General features: G+C 32.4%; 1 protein-coding gene across 1 annotated transcript; it reads left to right on the top strand.

Moving 5' to 3' along the window:
• Positions 1-832: 832 nt before the first annotated feature.
• Positions 833-2,688, top strand: LOC132638961 (protein EXORDIUM-like 3). The gene is made up of 2 exons (XM_060355606.1): positions 833-1,294; positions 1,905-2,688. The coding sequence occupies exons 1-2, from the start codon at positions 886-888 to the stop codon at positions 2,513-2,515; spliced, it is 1,020 nt and encodes a 339-aa protein (XP_060211589.1). The 5' UTR covers positions 833-885; the 3' UTR covers positions 2,516-2,688.
• The last annotated feature ends 18,199 nt before the right edge of the window (positions 2,689-20,887 follow it).

Raw genomic sequence — 20,887 nt, 5'->3', positions numbered from 1 at the left:
GCTGCCCGTGGGGTTGGGCAAATTTTAGTAACTTTGCGTTGAAGCTTATTTTTTTGTTAAAAAAAATCATTCAAACATATATAAATTATTAATTTAAAATTTAGTAACTTTAAAAAATTAAAATTTCAAACCATAAGCGTCAAATCTTGGCTCTGTCTCTGACGGAGGGTTCAATAGAATATCTCCGACTTTTTTTTTTATTTCCCACCCGATATCTGGTACCAGCATTGGAGCCCTACTATATCCTGATTCGTGTCGTGTAGGGACTCATTTTGGGGGAAGTGTTTCCTACCAAGGATTATTTTCATACCTAAAGCTCGAACCTGAGATCTCTAATTAAGATAGAAACAATCTCATCCGCTGCACCATATCCTTTGGTGGTAGAATATCTCTGACTTTAATTAGAGGATTTAGATACGAGTTCTGAGTATGATTTTTTTATATATAATTGTTAGGGAGAGTTTCCTCTTTAAAACGGGCCTTACACCATGCAAATTCAAATTAGAGGATGTCCGGATTAACTTTTTAAAAATAGCTTATAAGACTCCGACTTTTAGCTGTCAACTTATTTTTGTACTTTTTCGACTTAAAAGTAAGTGTTTAATTTTTTTTTTCTTTTTTTCAAATACCACAATCAATAGAAAAAAACTTAAAAGTCAAAACATGCTTAAAATAAGTTAATCCAAACACCGTCTTAATCAGACTCCATTAGGAATATTGAAAATCCAAAAATTCCCCCTCCTCCCCCCCTCCACACACACACAACCCCAACGCGCATTTAAAGTTTTTGTACTTATTCACTCCTTGTGTGATTCTTCATTCACATAAATACGTCCCTTAACTCCACTCTCACTCTCATTAGACTAGCTACTACTCCACATAACAATGAATTTCCCGGCGACTTTCTATCTCGCCGGAATTTTCCTTTTCTTCTTAGCTTCCCCTATTAACGGGTTTCGTCCATGGCCCAACCAAAAGCCCAACACCACCAATTTATTGTACGGCCCATCCAAAAAATTTGAAGGCTCATCGGATTTAATCCAGTTAAAATACCATATGGGCCCTGTTTTAACTGCAAATGTCACCGTTTATCCCATTTGGTATGGTAAATGGGATAAAGCACAGAAAAGAATTATCCGTGAGTTTATTAACTCAATCTCAGCCGTTGATTCCAAACCGCCGTCAGTTAACGGTTGGTGGAAAACGGTCCAGCGTTACACTGACCAAACCGGAGCCAACATATCAAGTAATGTACACATTGGAGCTGAAAAAAAGGACCGGCTTTATTCCCATGGTAATGTTGGGTTTCACAAAATCATATCAAAATACTATGCTTCTTCTAATAGTCCTCCCTCCGGCCGTTTTTACTCGTACAGTATATGTTTCCTTTTTGACAGTTAAACGGGTTTAATTTTTATCAACATTTTAAGATTTATTTTTCGTCACGTTAACACGAGCTTATATTCCTCCGTCCCCATTTCATTGTCCTAGTTACTATTTGGACACTAGAATGATATTTCTTTGGCCATAATTTTTTCAAATATTTTGAGTTGTTAACCTACTTTTTAAGTAATTTTTAAATATGTAAATTTTATTTAAAAAAAAAGTGAAGATTGTCTAATTTACGCTGAACATTAGTTAGTTGACTAGTTTGACCGTCGTATTCCGAATTAAGATAATCTTTTTGGACGGAAGAAGTTTCGTATAATTTTTTAATATCTAATTTTAAAACTTAAAATATTAAATTGATCTAATATAATTTAGTTTAGTCAAATTGACTCTCTTAAAGCAAAACCTTACAAATAAAAATAAATCGGGGATTAATACTTTTTTTTTTGTCTGATTTATCAAGGTTTGTGATTATTACCTCCCTCAATTGACTCCTTTTTATTTCGATCTAACAGGTAAATCGTTAACCCGATTATCCATACAGTCCGTGATAAAAGCTGCAGTCTCAGCAAGTACTCGACCTTTGCCAATAAACTCCAAAAGTGGTGTGTACTTGTTACTAACATCTGATGATGTTTATGTTCAAGATTTTTGCCAAAACGTTTGTGGTTTTCACTACTTCACATTCCCTTCTATTGTTGGTTACACATTACCATATGCATGGGTTGGTAACTCTGGAAAACTATGCCCCAGTGTTTGTGCATACCCGTTTTCTGTACCCGAATACATGTCGGGTTCGGGTTTCAAAGCTGCTAAATCGCCTAATAACGACGTGGGAGTTGATGGTATGATAAGTGTGATAGCTCACGAGATTGCAGAGTTGTCTACTAACCCTTTGGTTAATGCATGGTATGCGGGTCAAGACCCGAGTTTCCCGGTTGAGATAGCGGATCTTTGTGAAGGGATATACGGGTCGGGTGGGGGCGGGTCGTATACGGGTCAAATGTTGAATGGTGAACATGGTGCAACGTACAATATGAATGGGATAAGGAGGAAGTTTTTGGTTCAGTGGGTATGGAACCATGTTGTTAATTATTGTACTGGACCTAATGCACTTGATCAGTAAATGTTTCATTTGCTGCTTAACATGTGTGGGGCCGTTTTGTAGTATTTGAATTTGTTCCCCCTTTTTTTTTTTATCTTATTTTGAAGAGATTTTTGGTTCATGTTGAGTTGTATTAGTTTAGTAAAGCTTTGTTGAAATATTAATGATTAAGAGATAGTAGTATAGTTTTGTTACTTCGGTGGAATTGTTCGGATCGATCCTCGATTAGATGCCTAAGATTGAGCCCTGTAAAGACAAATCCTTAGGTAGATAGCAGTTTACCGCTATTCAGGTGAATTTACATAGTATTTCCGAGTCCTAATTTAAGTGGGAGTGTTTAATTTGAGATAGAGTTTAAAAAAGGAACTAAAACTTTTGAAATTTGTGGTTAAAAAAAAACTATAAATTTGTGTGGCTATATAAAATGCATTTCAACTTGAATGTGGTTCAAAATAAGTTAAAAAATATTTCATTAAGGGTAAAATAGAAAATTTTAAGTTAAATTAATACTACACATAGAATTATATCATATTTTTTTGGATTGACCAACAAAAAATGAGTATCATAAAAACTGAGGGAGTATGAATTTTAACTAGTTGGACCAATAATTTCAAATATAGATAATCTTGTTGAATTTGAATACAATAAGGCATAATTTTTTCTTTCCCTTGTTAACTAACGGGACTAGGGAAAATTCAATTACACCCAAAGTTATTGCAATTTGAGTTCTACACTCCCCCTTTTTTTTGGAGGTCTACAGTTGGGAGTGTTCATGGATTGGTTTTAGTCTATTTCAGGTTAAAATTAAAATCAAATCTATTTAGTCTGTTTTTAAAATTATTAAAATTAAATTAAATCAAACCAAATATAATACATATTCATCGGTTTAGTTGTAGTCGGTTTGGTTCGGTTTGGATTGGGTTTTCGGTTTTTACAAAAATTAACTGTATTTCTCTCTTTCATGTTTTTTTCCTACAATTATTATCCAACTTATAATCTATTATTACCCTTTTATTGTGGTAGCTATAATTTCTTGCATTATGGAGAAAATGTCTTAAGATTTATGATTTTAATTAAGTGAATAAAGTTTATAAGAAATACACAAAATAAATCTAGGCAAATCTCATATAGTTGTTTCTTTGAATAAATGAGTTTGAATTTATGGATTTTTTTTCTTTAAAAATCGGCTAACAGTATAAAGTTCATTAGGCTATTAGAAATAAATAAAATTTTACTTAAAAGTATATAAATTATTTTAAAGTACTTATAAAAACCAATATATTGTGTATATATAATTATGTATAAAATTTGTCGGTTTGGTTCGGTTTTTTCTTCGGTTTGCTTTTAGTAAAATTAAAATCAAACAAAATATTATCGGTTTTTAAAAATTCAAAACCAAACCAAACCTAACCCAAGAAAATATTGGTTTGGTTTTGATTTTCGGTTTGGTCGATTTTTAACCAAACCGTGAATACCCTATCTACAACCATTCATAGGAGTTAACTTAACATCCAATCGAACTTGTGTACTCCCTCTGTTCACTTTTACTTGTCCACTTTTGATTTTACACATCCCTTAAAAATTAATAAATGAAGTAGGAATTTTTTACTATAATATTCATATTAATTGATGTATGGTCTTATTGGACTTTGAGAATGTTTTGATATGAGCAATTAATGTTAAGGATAAATTAATTAAAAAAAAAGTTTGTTTTTTCTTGATATACTAAAGTGAATAAGTGAAAGTAAAAATGCATTTTTAATATAATAAATAAGTAAAAGTGAACGGATGGACTAATTTAATTTTAACCGTGGTCTTTCTGTTCAGATTTGGGGTTTCCTATTTTTTTTGTACAGTAGAACTAAAATAGAAGTTATTAAAATAATGAGTCTGGTATAAGTTGTTTTAAATTTGAAATCTGTGGGAATGAGTGGGCTCCTTGGAAGATATTTTAGTGCATGTGATTAGGGGTGTTCAAACGAAATCGAAAACCGATCCGAACCGGTAAATCAAGTCAAATCGATTTAATAAACTGAAAATCGGCTCGGTTTGGTTTGATTTGGTTTTAAATTTTTAAAAACTGATAACATTTGGTTTGGTTTGGTGTTACCCATAAAAAAAACCGAACCGAACCGAACCGAACCGATAAATATATACATATTTAAAATATTATATATATTTATATATGTTAATTAAACTTTATCTATTTTTTAACTTCTTCATAATTTAGGACCATTTCAAAAAAAAAAAAGTTAGCCCATGTTCCCCAAGCCCATTTACGTTTAAAGTAAAATAAAAAAAAATTACTGAACAGTAAACATAAAATAATTTTTTTCCCTCGTTAGATTTTCAGTTCCCTCTTATTTCCTCTCAAGCCCTTTAGACCTCTATTCTCCTCTCACAATAACAATCAAATACAAGAGGCTTTAATCACACAAACTTTGTCTTCCCCTTTCTTTTTTGGTTACTTTTTGTATGTTCCCTACTCTTTGATTTTTGTGTAATTATTTTTGTGTCTTTGAAGTTTTACTTGAATGAATTGCTTCTCTAGTCTTTCATCTTGTATGTGTTTTTTTATTATTATTTTTTATTTCTCTGTTATTTTAGGTTTTTTCTGTTGATTTAGTTTTCATCTATTGATTTTGGATTTCTCTATTTACTGGTTTTTTTGGTTATTCCTCATGTATGTAAGTTATTAAATAAAAAAAAGGAGAAACATACAGTTGGATTCTCTTTTATGTTGCTTTTGAGCCGCTCTATATTGCAAATAATATGAAAATTTAGTACCTCACTTGTATCAATTTTTTTGCATTATAAAATACATTATTACAACCCGTAAAAATCGAACCAAATCGATAAAACCGACAAAATCGAAACCGATAGAATTTATACTATAATGATTTGGTTTAATTTAAATATTAAAAAAAAGTCACCTTAATTGATTTGATTTGGTTTTAACAAAAATTGAGTCAAACCGGACCATGAACACCTCTACATGTGATTATTGCCCTAGTTCCATCTAAAAATATCTCGAGTTTGAAAAAAGTGCCACCGCTATCTCGGAGAAATAGAGAATATGGAGAGCATTATTGTCAGTAGGGACATCATGCATCTATTTAAAATTAAAAGTGTTAATTTTTTCGAAATCTTTTTCAGAAAAAGCATCTTAAATAAAAAATTTAATCATTTTGATTTTTTTTTTTTAAAAGAACCTCTGGAGTCATTTTAATTTTTTTTAAAAAATATAAGTTAAAACTTTTGAATGATGTTTTCCAAACTCAAATAAAAATATAGTTGTAGATTGAATTTATGATGATGCCTATGGGATTTGCACCGAAAAACTTAAGATGAGAATCCCTTTTCTTTCACTTTTCTCTTTCTTTTGCAGACAAAGAACTGAAGAAGTCTAAGAGGAAACAGAAAACTAAAAAAAGAGAATGGATAACATTTCAGTGTCGCTTCCTTGATGCCATTTTAAAGGGGCTCGGTCACTTGACAAATATATAAATTTTTACCATCTCCATCTATTGTACTTGTCCTTTATACTTGAAAAAAATAGATGTTTATTTGTATTTGTCCAGTTTGATAAATTAAGAAATAGTTTATCATTTTATACCTGTTTTACCTTTATTAGTAATTATTGGGTTGAAAATTGTAATAAATTATTAGTAGCCACACAATTTTTAAAATATGTTTGATTGATTTCAATTATTAGATGACTTAACAATAATTAGGAATGACATAGTAAAATTATCATTCTATTTATGATTTCATACACTGCAAAAATAGACACAAAGAGAGTACTTCATTAATTATATATTTTCATTCAATTAATTCACTTAACTATAGTAAGTTGTATTAACTTATGTAAATAGACGCTTGCATAAATTTTTACCAAATACCATTTGTGTTCATTCCCCAAAGTCGTGCATTACGTTGACGCTACAACCTCTAATTATATTCTACAGTTTAAAACATAGAAAGTTTAAGCATTTCTTTGCAAAACGGTACACGGATTAACATGAGAATAATTATTGTCTAATCTAATTGAGTCTTTTTTACTCTTTGTTCACTATGTGAACAAAATATGCGTTAAGCTGAACTGAACCTTCATACCGCCCTCGTTCTTATTTGGGGTTAATCTTCCTTACGAAAAAGAGTTCAATTGATATCTATAATTTATACTATCGAATCATTTTTAATTGTGGTAGACTGGTAGTACGTAATATATCTTATTTTTAAAATTTCAAATCGCAAATTTTTTATGGAGGCGTACATGTAAATATTATTTGGATGACATAATAGTGTAAGAAATTATGTTAAAATTGAGACATTGACGAAATTTAGAGAGACAAGAATAATGAAAGAATTTTTTCTACTTTGTTTAATCATAATGACCTTCTTATATAGAAGTAAGGTTTTCCTTCTCCTATTCTAATAAGGTAATCTTATTCTAATAGGACTACACATCCTATATTAACATGATTACAATTTCACCATAAATAAAACTATTACAATTAGATTAGAATAGGATTCCATAACCACCCCCCCCCCCCCCCACCCAAGTTGGAACATGAGGTTATCGAATGCCCAACTTGCCAATCAAATATTGATGTTGCGATTTGCCCAAAGCCTTTGTAAACACGTCGGTCAATTGCTCACTGGTTGACACATGACTGAGAAGTATTATACCGGATTGGAGTGCATCCCATACATAGTGACAGTCGACTTCAATGTGTTTAGTCCGTTCATGAAACACCGGATTTCGTGCAATAGACAATGCCACTTGCCTATCACAATACGTTTTCACCGGAGATTTATGTTCCACGCCCAAACTATGCAAAATTCCCTTTAACCACTTCAATTCACAAACTATCATTGTCATGTAAAATAGATTTTCACTTTTACTTGTCACGTTTAGTATACCAAGAGAAGACAATTTCTTTTTCCCTATTTTACCCATAGTATTAATTACTCATTTCAAATCATCTTTCAAATTTATTAAAAATATGCACCAATTAATATGAGTATCATGGTAAATTAAGCACTTCATTTATTATTTCTTAAGAGATATGCAAAGTCCATAGTGAACAAGTAAAAGTGAACAGAGAGAGTAATCACTTAACTATAATAAGTTACATTGATTTGATATAACATCAGCCGAATTTTTTTACCAAATACCATCTGCGTTACCACTAAATACCGTGCATTAAGTTGACGCTGCAACCGCTAATTTCAATCTACAATTTGAAACAAAGAAAGTTTAGGCATTTCTTTGCAAAATGGTACACAAAAATAATCTAAATTTATTAACATGAGAATAATTATTTCTATTTTGATTGAATCTTTTTTTTCTTACTGTTTGTTCACTATCTGAACAAAATAATACGTTAAGTTGAACTGAACATTCATACCACACTCATTCTTATTTTGGGGTTAACCTTCCTTACGAAAAAGAGTTCAATTGATATACATAACTTTATAATATTGGATAATTTTTAATTGTGGTAGCATGTAATGTATTAATTTCAAGATTTATAGCACATTCAAGGAGGCTTACCTGTAAATATTATTTGGATAAAATAATAGTGTAAAAAATTATTTATACTGTGACGATATATAAAAACCTAAACTCGATATATGAAGCATTGCTCATAGACTTACGTTTAATGTAGTTATCTACTGCCTCTGTCCCTATTTATGTGATACACTTTTCTCTTTAGTATGTCCCAAAGAGAATGATACATTTCTGTATTTAAAAATAATTTATACATTTCTGTATTTAAAAATAATTTAACTTAAAACTTTCCCTTTTATCCTTAATGAAATGATTTACTGCCATACAAGTATCTATGACTTGTTTTAGGCACAAGTTTAAAAATATTCTTTTCTTTCTTAAACTTTGTGATTAGTCAAACTATATCACATAAATTGAGACGGAGAGAATACATATGAAGGACGGTGTAATTTATTTATACAATCTGATCACTTAAAAAGTAATCGCAAGTAACACTATTTATTACTAATAACCTGAAGTAAATGATAAGTAATTATTATATAACATGTTAAATTACAATAATAAAGTAAGAAATTTATACGACTAATATATATAACATAAATTCTTATTTAATTTGTCGTGCAAAATGGCAAAATTCCTTTCAATTAGATGGTTCTGTGCTTTCGATCGGCGTTAGATAAATGAATTGGGAACTTGAACCTAGAGAGGTTAAAGACGCGATGCAACTAAATGCCACCATTCATTTGGTCCCAATTCCCATTGGACAGTGGGTAATCAGTACTCTATTCCACAAACAACGGATTGGAAAAGCAGGGACAGTAGCAAAAAGTTAAAAAATTATTCTCAACTTCTAATAGGACATTAATTTACCGTAAGGAGATTTGAAAGAAACATCATCGTCGTGAGTTGTATCATTTGTCTCAAGTCGCTCATCGCGTAAATAATTTTTACGACATTATTATTGTCTTGTCTAATTTGTATAAACAGATTTGTTAAGAGTTACACCTCCGTGGGTTAAAGGGTACATAGTCTCCTTATATGGACGTGAGCAATCCTCCCCTCATGAGCTAGCTTTTGGGGTTGAGTTAGGTCCAAGATCCTTTTATTTACGTGACATCAGAGTCAAGTTCGCCCAATTCACTGTTTACGATGTTGGACCCACATTAAATTGCCAATGCACCAGATGTTGACTCCTGAGCGTGAGGTGGGTTGTTAAGAATCCCACATCATACCCCTTATGAGCTAGTTTTTGAGGTTAAATTAGACGCAAGATCTATTTACTCACAAGATTACATACAGCTTTATCTTTTTGGGGTTATCAATTCAAATCTAGTATCCACAATAATTGTTAAGTTAACCACCTAACTTTTGATTATGTAAACACCTAACTTTTGATTATGTAACCGGATAGTATAAGAAAAATGTTTAACATTGTATTTCAGCATATAAAAATTAAATATTTTCTTTATTTTGTATAGAAAACGGGTGAGACTTCATTACTCTAATCTTAACGTTCAGGATGATGACTGAAATATTTGTCCCTCTATATTCATCAATAAAGAATGTAGATTCAAAATTTAAAGTTTATAAATTTCTATATTATCTCAAGCTAATACTACAATAATAACTAAGTTTACAATCAAATATTTTTAAGGTTTGAGTAAAAGCTTCTGACTTCATGTGAAACCCGTAATCGTCCATCTAAATCCGCCCCAATCAATAATGCGACAGCATCCAGACGTGGTCGATATGAGTATGAGATTTCCAGCAAAAAATGGCATGCATTTTTCTTTTTCAGCCGGATATGTTTGTCGGGTTATTTTTGGTTGACAGGTTTGTTTAAGGGGTGAAGAAAGCCACATGGAATATTTATTAAGGGAAAGGACAAATTCTTGTGGAGTTGATGCCAATGGATTGGCTTTAAATGGCTCAGGGGAGGCAAAATATTAGGGACCTCATAGTCACGTCACTTTAGCAACTTAAGAACTTCTGCAGGGCGACAATGCTAGCTTCCTGGACATGTGAGTTCACTTTATCCGTTCTTAATTAGATCATACAGTGGTTCACAATATTCCTCTATATAAAGTAAAATTTTACTTACTACACAGGAAGTGTGACTTGAGTTACCACACCGATGGTGGTTGATGTATTATTTGATTTCCTTATATGATCTTTTGAGCAGCTTTCATTGTAAAAGTTAACTTTTGGAGTTAAGTTAGACTGACTATCCATTTCTTATCATAATGTTAAAGCTAGATCTATTCCAATCCATGAATTACTCAATATTGAGGCCCATCTTATATTGTCTACACTCCGAATACTCAGTTCTAGCCGAGGTGTTGAGTGCAAGTATAAAAAGGAGTGGACTGTATCATTTTGAAATTATTAATCGACTACACATTAAGGTTAATTAACTAAAGCACATAACCAAGCAGAAGTGAATAACTTGCAGAAATATAAAATGCAGAAAATGTAATGACACGCAATATTTTATATTGCTTTGATATCAATGTGGTTGTCAGTCCAATTTCCTCCGGATGCAAGAGAGTTATCTCTGTAAACGGACAGTTTATCATATACTATTCAATAGTTGATATTTTGCACGACCAAATATCGAATATAGGTTACGCTTGATTTTTGCTTAGATGATGGACTGGGTTACTTTATCTATTCCAAGTTTCAGTTTGCAGAATAATGATAAACCAGAAAAAGAACGACACAATATTTTTACGTGGAAACCACCAGACTCACAAGGCTGAAAAAACCACGACCTACACCTCTGTATGATTTGTCCCAAACTTCACTACAACTGTGAGCCTTAAACAAATTCAGATTACAAACTCTGCAACTTAGGAATTGTTGGGATCGAACTAATCATGGCGTCATGCGGAAGCTAATAATTGCAAACCTTGAACGACGATAAATCAGACGACAAAAAAACAATACTAAAAAGGCATAATATTATAATATTTGATTTGGTCAAGTGACCTACATATAAAAAAAACTATAAAAATTGTAGAGAGAACAATCTCCCCCTAAACAAAAATCTGAACCTGAAAGACTACATCGTGTTCGCTATTGTGTTCTCTAGTTGTGAGAAGGGCGTCTTCAAATTATAGATGTCCAAAACTTTTCCTCCAAGAAAAGGGTTACTCAAGTATGGAAGATTTATATTTTCCTTTTGGAAAAAGTAAAATCAATTATGGTAAACTCTTTGCCCTTCCTTCAAGAAAAGGTAAAATCCAAATATGGTAAGAAAATCAGGGCAAAGCCCTAACAAATCTCCCCTTTTGGCCTGGATTTTCTTGACAAAACTTGATCCGCCTTCTTCACATAATCTTCATCACTGCTGCTTGCCATGGTTAAAAATATGTTAAAAATATTATTGGTTAAAAATGGTTCAAAAAATATTTTGTTTTTATTTTTAAAGATGCAGCAGCAGGAATGTTGAAAATATGGTTGAAATTTCGTCTCCACATATAGCACTTCAGACTCTTTTTTTTTGGGACAAAACTCTTCAATATCGCCAAATTGGTTGCTCTTGATTTCAACCTGTCTTCAACCTCGTTAAACCATTCGCGCTGAACCATCTACTCGGATATCACTTGTTGGGATCGAAATAATCAGGGCGTCATGCGGAAGCTAATAATTTGCAAACTTGAACGACGATAAATCAGACGACAAAGAAATATACTAAAAAGGCATTATATAATAATATTGGTTTGGTCAAGTGACCTACATATTAAAAATTTAATATAAAAAAAACTATAAAAATTGTAGAGACAACAATCTCTCCCTAAACAAAAATCTGAACCTGAAAGACTACATTGTGGATGCTATTGTGTTCTCTAGTTGTGAGAAGGAGGTCTTCAATTTATAGATGTCAAAAACTTTTCCTCCAAGAAAAGGGTTACTCAAATATGGAAGATTTATATTTTCCTTATGAAAAAAGTAAAATCAATCATGGTAAACTATTTGCCCTTCCTTCAAGAAAAGGTAAAATCCAAATATAGTAAGAAAATTAGGGCAAAACCCTAACAGGAACTAACTCTAATTCCTAACCCAACAATCTATCTAGACTGTTGATTCCCTCTCAGAGTTGTCCTCAACTTGGAATTGAGTTTGTCAATTGTTTTTACCTAAACATTGCTTCTAAGAAATCTAGAAATAGTTACAACTCGATAGAAATCCTAATACAAAATAACAAGACTTGAAGACTATAAAGCATAAGTTATGAAATAGGTTCTTCAATCTAGTCATTTGTATTGGGCAGCATTTCAGTGGTCAGTCAGAAATCTCTCACATATACTCTTGCTTATTTTCATGTTTATGCTTTTCTCTCTATGTAAGTGCATGAGTTTCATCCAAAGAAGACTTGCATATATATAGCTCTTGATAAGTAGCAATTCGACTGAACACAAACACCTACTTTATAAGGTCCACGAGGTGATAGTGTTTGAGATGGATGCAGCCTCTTGATTGTCATATGGCTTCATATATACACTTTAGGTGTCTGAAGTATATCTCAGATAAATCTTTCAAGGACTCCTATATCATATGCGCAAAGTCTTTATCTCGAGATCTTTTAATTCAATAGTTCTACTTGCACTTGGACTATGAGATGGAATATGTCCTTTGACCCGGTTCATTTACCCAATTCATTTATTTTATCTCGTATCTGGACTCTAAGATGGACACGTCCATGGATCGGGTTCATTCACTTGATTCATTCATTGTTTCAATCATCAAAACATACAAGGTACAACAATAGTGTTACACCTTGGAATTTTGTGTCGCTCGCATTATGAACATGCCAATGTAAACCTAAAGTGGACATGAAGCCCTCGTAAGGTGAAGAAGGATTTTTGATGATTCTAATTAAGATTCCAAAGGCATTTGAGGCTAAAGAAGTAAGTTCGTCGGAGAAAGTTAAGGTTGAGCCATGTTTTGGGAAATTTCGTATCATTTGAGCTATGCATTGCCTAGCATCACCTTGAGGAAGAGATATGAGGTCCCTCAGATGGTTAAAGGAGTATTATATAAGTGTCAATGAGGTTCTATAAGGATTGTAGGTTGAATTAATCGACGAGAATAAGTTTCGTAAAATATGGGTTGTACGGCCATGTATATGGACCGTATAATGGTCCGTAGAATACTTCCAGAGAAGGGTGAATCCCTGGTGGGATTATACAGTCCAATTATACAGATCGTATAATTTATATGTCCCGTATAATTGGTCGTATATCCGAGTCGGGCCAGCTTTTTCTAATTATATATATATATATATATATATATATATATATATATATCCGACCCTTACACTTTTATTTCATTTTTGACCTTTCCCAAACTATTGAGAGCTCTAGAACCTTCCCATACATATATTGGACCAAACCCAAGAGAAATCAAAGATCAAATATCAAGAATTAAGAGATTCAAGTGTTGGGAGACCCACCAGGGTTTGTAGGATTCAAGAATTCCTTGGGTGTTGAAGTTAGGGTTTCACTCAAGTTGGTAACTTGATCCAAAGCTCGTTCCTATGAGATAAAAGGTTAGTTTTCATGTCTATTTCATGTTATTGAGCATGCTTGGTTGTTGAATAACTTGGGTGAGGGAAGAAAGTAGAAAATGGAGCTCAAATATAGATTCAATGATATTGTGAGTAGTTAATTAACTTGAGTTATGACTCCTAGTATGCTATGAGCATAATCTTGTTGTGGGTGGTACTAATGATGTTGAGGAAGTATTGTATGTAAGTAAATATGGTGTTGTGTTGTAGCTATTATTATGAATGACCTCGAAAAGGAGTTTTGAGGATTGGGCGATGCTTAACTTGGATGAAGCCTCTTGATTATGGTATTGTTAATAATGTCATTGTCGTTTGGGGGTTGTTTTGGATTTTGGTAGAAGTGGATGAAATAGGGGAAATGCTGCTCAAGTTTCGTTAGCTTATGAATCATACTAGTTTGAACTTAAGAGTGTCTTTAAGACTTAGCCTTAGTATGATCCTTTTAAATGTAGATATTGTGAACGTAGAAGGAGAACCCTAAATGATTAAGGAGACCTTAAGGTATGTTCAGGCTATTCGTTCTTCATTTTGGCATGATCCTATGTTATGAGCCAACAAGCGATTAAATGAGCTTCCATATTACTCTACTCTTAGAAGCATTAGGAGTATTTCAGTCTTTGATGTCCATATACCCCGTATGATTGTTCCTTCTGTTCATGGGTCTTGAGATTACCTATGTTAATGATGTTAGCTCAAAAGTTGTCCATCGAAGGTAATTTGACCTTATATCACTCCGAGAGTTCTATGTATACATTTCAGTTATGCATTGCATTCATATACATATGCATATTGACCCATGACCAGAAGGCGTTATATACGCGTATATTATATGTACATGGGGTATGGGAAAATTGATAGGCCTTATATACGCATTACCACCTGATCAGCTGGTGCACCTTGATGATGATATATGGATCGATTCGTATGTTCTTCGGCATTTTTATATGATATATGGATTGGGCCGTACGTTCCTCGACATTTTTATATGATATATAGATCGGGCCGCACGTTTCTCGGCACTGTTAAATGGGGTATAGATTGGGCTGAACGTTCCTCAGCACTATGACCCATATTTATATACATAAGCATGATTATCATTGAGAGCATGCAGATTATGCGCCCACAGAGGCATTGTCAGTTATACAGATACTTGTTCATACAAATCTATACAGACAGTCAGTTTAGCTTTGAGTTCCAAATTTCGTTCAGGATTCTTATGATTATACTTATGTTACTCTTATGCCTTTCATACTCAGTACATTATCTGTACTGACTCCCCTATTGCACCGGGGGGGGGGGGGGGGGGCTGTGTTCATGCCTCCAGGTTCAGGTAGACAGACAGGTGGTTCAGCTCTGTAGGACCTCTATATCCAGCAGTGGTCAGTGCGCTCCATTTGATCCGGAGCTGTAGTCTATTTTGGTATGCCATTGTTTTGAGATGTACATGCATATGGGTATGACGGGGCCCTGTCCCGTCCTTTCTACAGCTTGATATTCTAGTAGAGGTTTGTACACAGATGTATGTGTATATGAAATGATGTAGTCTTGTTGGCTTCTATTCTTTTGTGTACAGTATATGTAGCAGCCTAGTTGGCTTGTACTGTTCTTTTAGCTTGTATGTATGTAAATGTACAGAGTTCATGATGTCGCCCATTCATGAGGCAGTATGAGATCAGTTTAAGTCACTTATGGACCCTTGATGTTCAGTATGGTTCAAATATGAGTATAGGGGTATTTGGTCACTAAAGGTCAGACACTCGTCATAACTCATCGGTTTGGATCGTGATAAATAGTCCATCATCAACTTAGAGGATAGTCAATGATCGTTGGTGAAGTAGTTAATTATTGAGCCTGAGGTACACTTTTAGCATAATATTGGCTCACTGACCAATGATCGATTCTTTCCAACGGTAATAAAAAAAATTACCCTTATAAAATAGTCCTAAACTTTTCCAACTCCTCCATTCTCTTTCTTTTTTAACCCCTAAAACACCCCAATGTCTCAGACCTCACAAACATCTGTAGCATATGAGCCTGACATTTGTTTTTGCAATAAATACATTATCCTAAAGACATCAGGCACCGTAAGAAATTCGAGTTGCAGTTTCTTTACTCGTAGAGTTGGGAAAGTGAGCCTAATGTATGTATTTTCATGTGATTTTAATTTAAAAGCTTCTAAATTTTATGCTGTTTTGGTTAGGATGACAGTTAGTGTGACTATTTTAGATGGATTGCGCGACGAAACGATGCAACAGAAATTCTGGCAAAGTTTACGAGAAGGAGTTCATCAGGGCATGAAACAATGACATATGGAAGCTTAACAAATTTTGAAAGAGAGGAAAGGTTTAGACAATCTGAAGAAAAGAGGAAACTACCTAGGTAATACATTATTTAAAGAATATAAGAAAAGAAGGATAACTTGAAAGATATGCTGAAGGATACCGAAAAAGAGGGATCAACTAAAGCAGAAGTCGATGATGGTTGAAGCGCAGAGGAATCGATTAAGGAGATTGCTGTATCATTTATTATTGATGTTTAATTTCCTATTTGGAAATGTGTAATAAGATTTAGTGGAATTTTCTTTTCCATTTTGGCGTGCACAGAAGTGTGTATAATATTCATATTGAGCAGGCTAGAAAATCGAGATTATTGAACCGAAATTTTCAATACGGTAACGTACCATACCATGCCCATCCCTGGGCGGATAGCATGTGACTTCAATTCTCCAGAGTATCTAACAAACAATTATGAGCAGGCCAACGCTAAAACTATATATATATATATATATATAAACTTTCCCAAATGTCATTCAAGTTTAGGAAATTTTCTACAAAAGTCATTTTTGTATCATTTAGGACAATAAAATCACTCATGTATCACTATTTTCCTCAAAGAGCACTTAAACACTCAAAAGTTTCTTTCTCTCCTAGTTGGCATGCCACGTCATTAGAGACCCATTTTTTGAAATAATAGACTTATTTAACTCAGCTGCATCATTTAATCAAATTCATATTTTATATCCAATCAAATATGACCCGGTTAAAAAGCAACAAAGGAACAAACTAGCATGTAATCTGAATGAATTCGAATTAAAAGATGAAGTTTTGAAATCCAAAGATAAGTTTTAAAATTAGAATTAAAAAATATTTAAAAAAAAATGAATTTGAGTTACTTTAGAGCTTTAGTTTAAATATATTGCTAGCTGGAATATCTATAGCATAACATGAAATAAATTAAGAACATTTTATATTTCATATAAGACATTATTTATAATATTTCAAAATAAAAAATAATAATAATAATAATAATATAATATTTTAAAATAAGTATTATAGTAATGAAAATTCTATTCCTTTTGCATGAGAAATGCCAAAAATTACACACTACATAACTAAAAATAAAGAGGAACAATTTATAACTTTATTTTTTAAAATATACAATTTAATTAGATTTTTTAAAAGTTAAATCGATATGAACGTAATCTTTGTGTTATTTGTGTAATTCTTTTAATGTGGAAAGAAAATGTTGTTTAATGTGGAAAAAATATGCTATTTAAAAAAACTTAAATTTGAATAGAAAAATTAAATAACTTGAATTGTAATTCAATTGAAAGATAATATATTTGAATTGAGATTAAAAAAAAAAATAGATTTGAAAAAGTGGCATAATAAAAAGTATGATTTGATTCTTTTGCCGCTTTTTAACTAGATCATATTTAATTGGGTATAAAATATGAATTTGATTAAATGAATTTGATGAGTTAAATATGTTTATTATTAAAAATATGCCAACTAAGGAGAGAAGGAGGATTTTGAGGTGTTTAGGTACTTTTTGAGGATAATAGTGATACATGAGTGACCTTATTGTCCTGAATGAAATAAAATAATTTTTTGTAGGAAATTCTCTAAACTTAGGTGACCATCCAACGAATTAACTCCAACCCTGCCTAAATAAAACACAAGTTGCTTCCATGGATCATAGTGTGTAAGTCTAATAGATGTATAGGGTCAAGAAGACTCGATCTATTTGCACCTATAGCCTTCTTTTTAATTTTATTTTGTTCGGGTGGATTTTTTCTTTATAATAGAATTGCGTGGTTGATATTTATATTTCGCTTCCATAGTATTTGTGCTTGTGTAATGAAATCTCACTATTAGTAAAAAAATTCACATAATTCTCATGATAGTGTGAAAAATTTTATACCATCGATGTATATAAATTTCCTACACCACGTCAGGTAGATATATTGGTAAAATTAGAGTCTATATAGTTTTGCAATTTTAGTAAACTGCTTAAACACTGCATCTTAATTTGCAGAAAGATTAATTCGACATGCTAATTAGTAGCAAATTATGGCTTGTGCTACTTGACAAAATTTGTTAACAGAAGATAAATAACGTATAACAAATTCTCTCTTCATTTTCTTAAAGTGTTCGAGATATGATAACCTGTTTAGCTAAGCTTGTAAATTCCTCTTATTTTGAAAAGTGTTTTTTCCAAAAGTACTTTTCAAAAAAGTACTTTTGGCAAAAAACAGTTAGTGTTTGGCCAATTAATTTTAAAATGAAAAATGGCCAAATATACCCTTGTACTATCGGAAAAGGGCCAAATATACCCCCGTCATTATACTTTCGGTTCAAATATATCCCTCCTTCGTTAAACTTATCCAAGGTGGACATCACATCTAATGTGGCACTGACAACTTGGTGAGGTGGACACCACGTGACATGCCACCTCAGGCCTGGTGAGGTGGCATGCCACGTGGTGTTCATCTCACTGAGTTGTCAGTGTCACGTCAAACCTAAGTCCACCTTGGACAAGTTGAACAGAGGAAGGGTATATCTGAACTGAAAGTATAACGGCAGGGTATATTTGAACCGAAAGTATAGCGAGGGGTATATTTGGCCCTTTTCCGATTTGAAAAACATTTTGAGCAATAATTAGTGTCTGGCCAAACTTTTAAAAAGTGCTTTTAAGTGTATTTTTCTCAAAAGTGATTTTCAAATAAATTCTTTTGGGCAAAAGCTATTCTTTTAGCTTCTGAAAAGCAGTTTCTGCTACTTCTCGAAAGCGCTTATTTTCTCTCAAAAGCTTGGCCAAAAACCTCACTCTTTAGATAAGCAATTATTGAAAAAATTAACCACTTTTGGGGAAAAATAAACTTAGCCAAACAAGTATTGAATGTGGATAAACGTCAGTTTTTGCCTTAAATAATTTTCAACTTGTAGCAAAAAAAAAAAAATATATATTCAATATCTAAAATAAAGCACCGAGAGATTCTTGATGACGAAATATCGATATTTTAGGTCCGGGCAATTCTTCAAAATTATGAAGTTTGAAGTAGATAGAGGCATCACGTTGGAAAAAATAATTTATTCAATGATTATTTAAGCTGTTTAAATAAGTCATGTGGAATAATTCTGTGACACATTTCAAAATTGACACCTGAAATATAGGATCTTGCTCTTAAGATTGATTTAAAATTAGCATAGACTTTTCACTTTAATTAATTGGGTTTTTTTATGACAATATAAATATAATTATAGAAAAGAGAGTTTCAACATGTGTGCTTCTCGCCATTGCTAGAAAAGGCTAAGGGCAATATTGGACTTCTGTTAAAAAATAGTACTCCCTCCGTTCCAAAAAAATGTCCTAATTTGACTTGACACTAAGCTTAAGAAATAAAGGAAGACTTTTGAAATGTGTGGTCTAAAACAAGCCTTAGATATTTCTATGGCTGTAAATCATCTTATAAAGTTAAATTATTTCTAATAAAGTTAAATTGTTTCTAAATATAGAAACGTGTCAATCTTTTTGGGACAAACTAATAAGCAAAGTAGGATAACCTTTTTGGGACAGAGGGAGTAGCAAACAAAGTGTCTATGGTCTTTGAAATATTTGGCAGCTCAACTTACTTAGCCCCTGTTTGGCCATAAGAATTATTCACTTCATTCCGGAAATTTTTTTCACTTTTTTCCGGAATCAACGTTTGGCCATGAGAATTTCGAATACAACTTGAAGTTGTATTCCGAAATACCAAAAACTCAAAAAAATTGTTTTTCAAAAAAAATTCACTTTTTTCATTTTTTTACAATTACATTTCACCAAAAACTACAATTTCAAAAATTATAACCAAACACAACTTCAACTCTAACTCCAACTCCAACTCCAACTCCAACTCCAAAATTCCAAAAAAAAAGTAAAAAGAATTTTGATATCTATGAACACACGGGGCCTTAGTTATTTGGACCTTACATAAAAAATTCACCCTTTCCATTTAAATTACAAATCATGCCCTAAATTGAAATGCCATTGAATATGGTGGGCCCATATAACTTTTCACATTGACACGTACTACCAGGTCATACTATTTTACTTAAGTTTCCTCCATGTGTTTCCGGGCAATTCGCAAGAATACGATATTTGGTTTCGAACCGATTTTTGGTTTGAAATTCCGTTCAATCAAAAATTAAAAAAAATTATAAAGTAGAGTTTGAATTCACAACTCTGCCTTCAGGCCGAGATTTGCCTGTAAAACTCTACCTCAAACTCTACCTGATCAGGTACAGTTTGAACTCTGCCTGATCAAGTAGAGTTTTGAGGCAAACTTTACCTTAAGGTAAAGTTTTGCCTACAGACATTAAGACAGAGTTTTGCCTTATACCTGAAGGTAAAACTCTACCTTAAAGCTTAACTTTGGCCCGAACAGGCCTAACTTTGCTACAAAACTCTATCTTGCGAAATTGTCTCTTTTTTTTTTTTTAACTGAGTCGGGGTTTGAACCCCAAACCTCATGGTATTAGATGAAAGGGGCAAAAATTAAAGACCACCAACTTGAGGGGCAAAAATTAAAGACCACCAACTTGAGGGGCAAAAATTAAAGACCAGTGCATTTGGAGGGCACTCCGCACAAAAAAAAAGTATGTTTCCCATTTGAATTTGGTGAAGGGTGAATAATTTTCCATTTGAATCTGGTGAATGGTAAATACTTACTATCTATATCCAGGTTTGTATCGAATTGTGTAAATTTAATATAGTTAAGTATTTATTGAGGTTATAATTCTTGTTAATTAATCATGATTAAATACTAAAATTAAATAAATGCCATATATTTCTTTTTTTTTTTAGTTGTCCCTTATACTAAAAATATTATTTTTACTTGTTCATTTTAGCAATCAAGAGAGATTTAATGGTTTCTTCTAATATTAAATCATTAAGTAACTACCTAAATTATTAATAGTCAAACTTAAATTTTCAAAGTATAATTAATAAATTTCATTTAGACAACAAATCCCAAATAAATATT

The sequence above is a fragment of the Lycium barbarum genome, chromosome 1, assembly GCF_019175385.1.
Source record: "Lycium barbarum isolate Lr01 chromosome 1, ASM1917538v2, whole genome shotgun sequence".
Lineage (NCBI taxonomy): Eukaryota > Viridiplantae > Streptophyta > Magnoliopsida > Solanales > Solanaceae > Lycium > Lycium barbarum.
The sequence above is the reverse complement of the archived record's forward strand: the minus strand, read 5'-3'. Positions and strand labels throughout refer to the sequence as shown.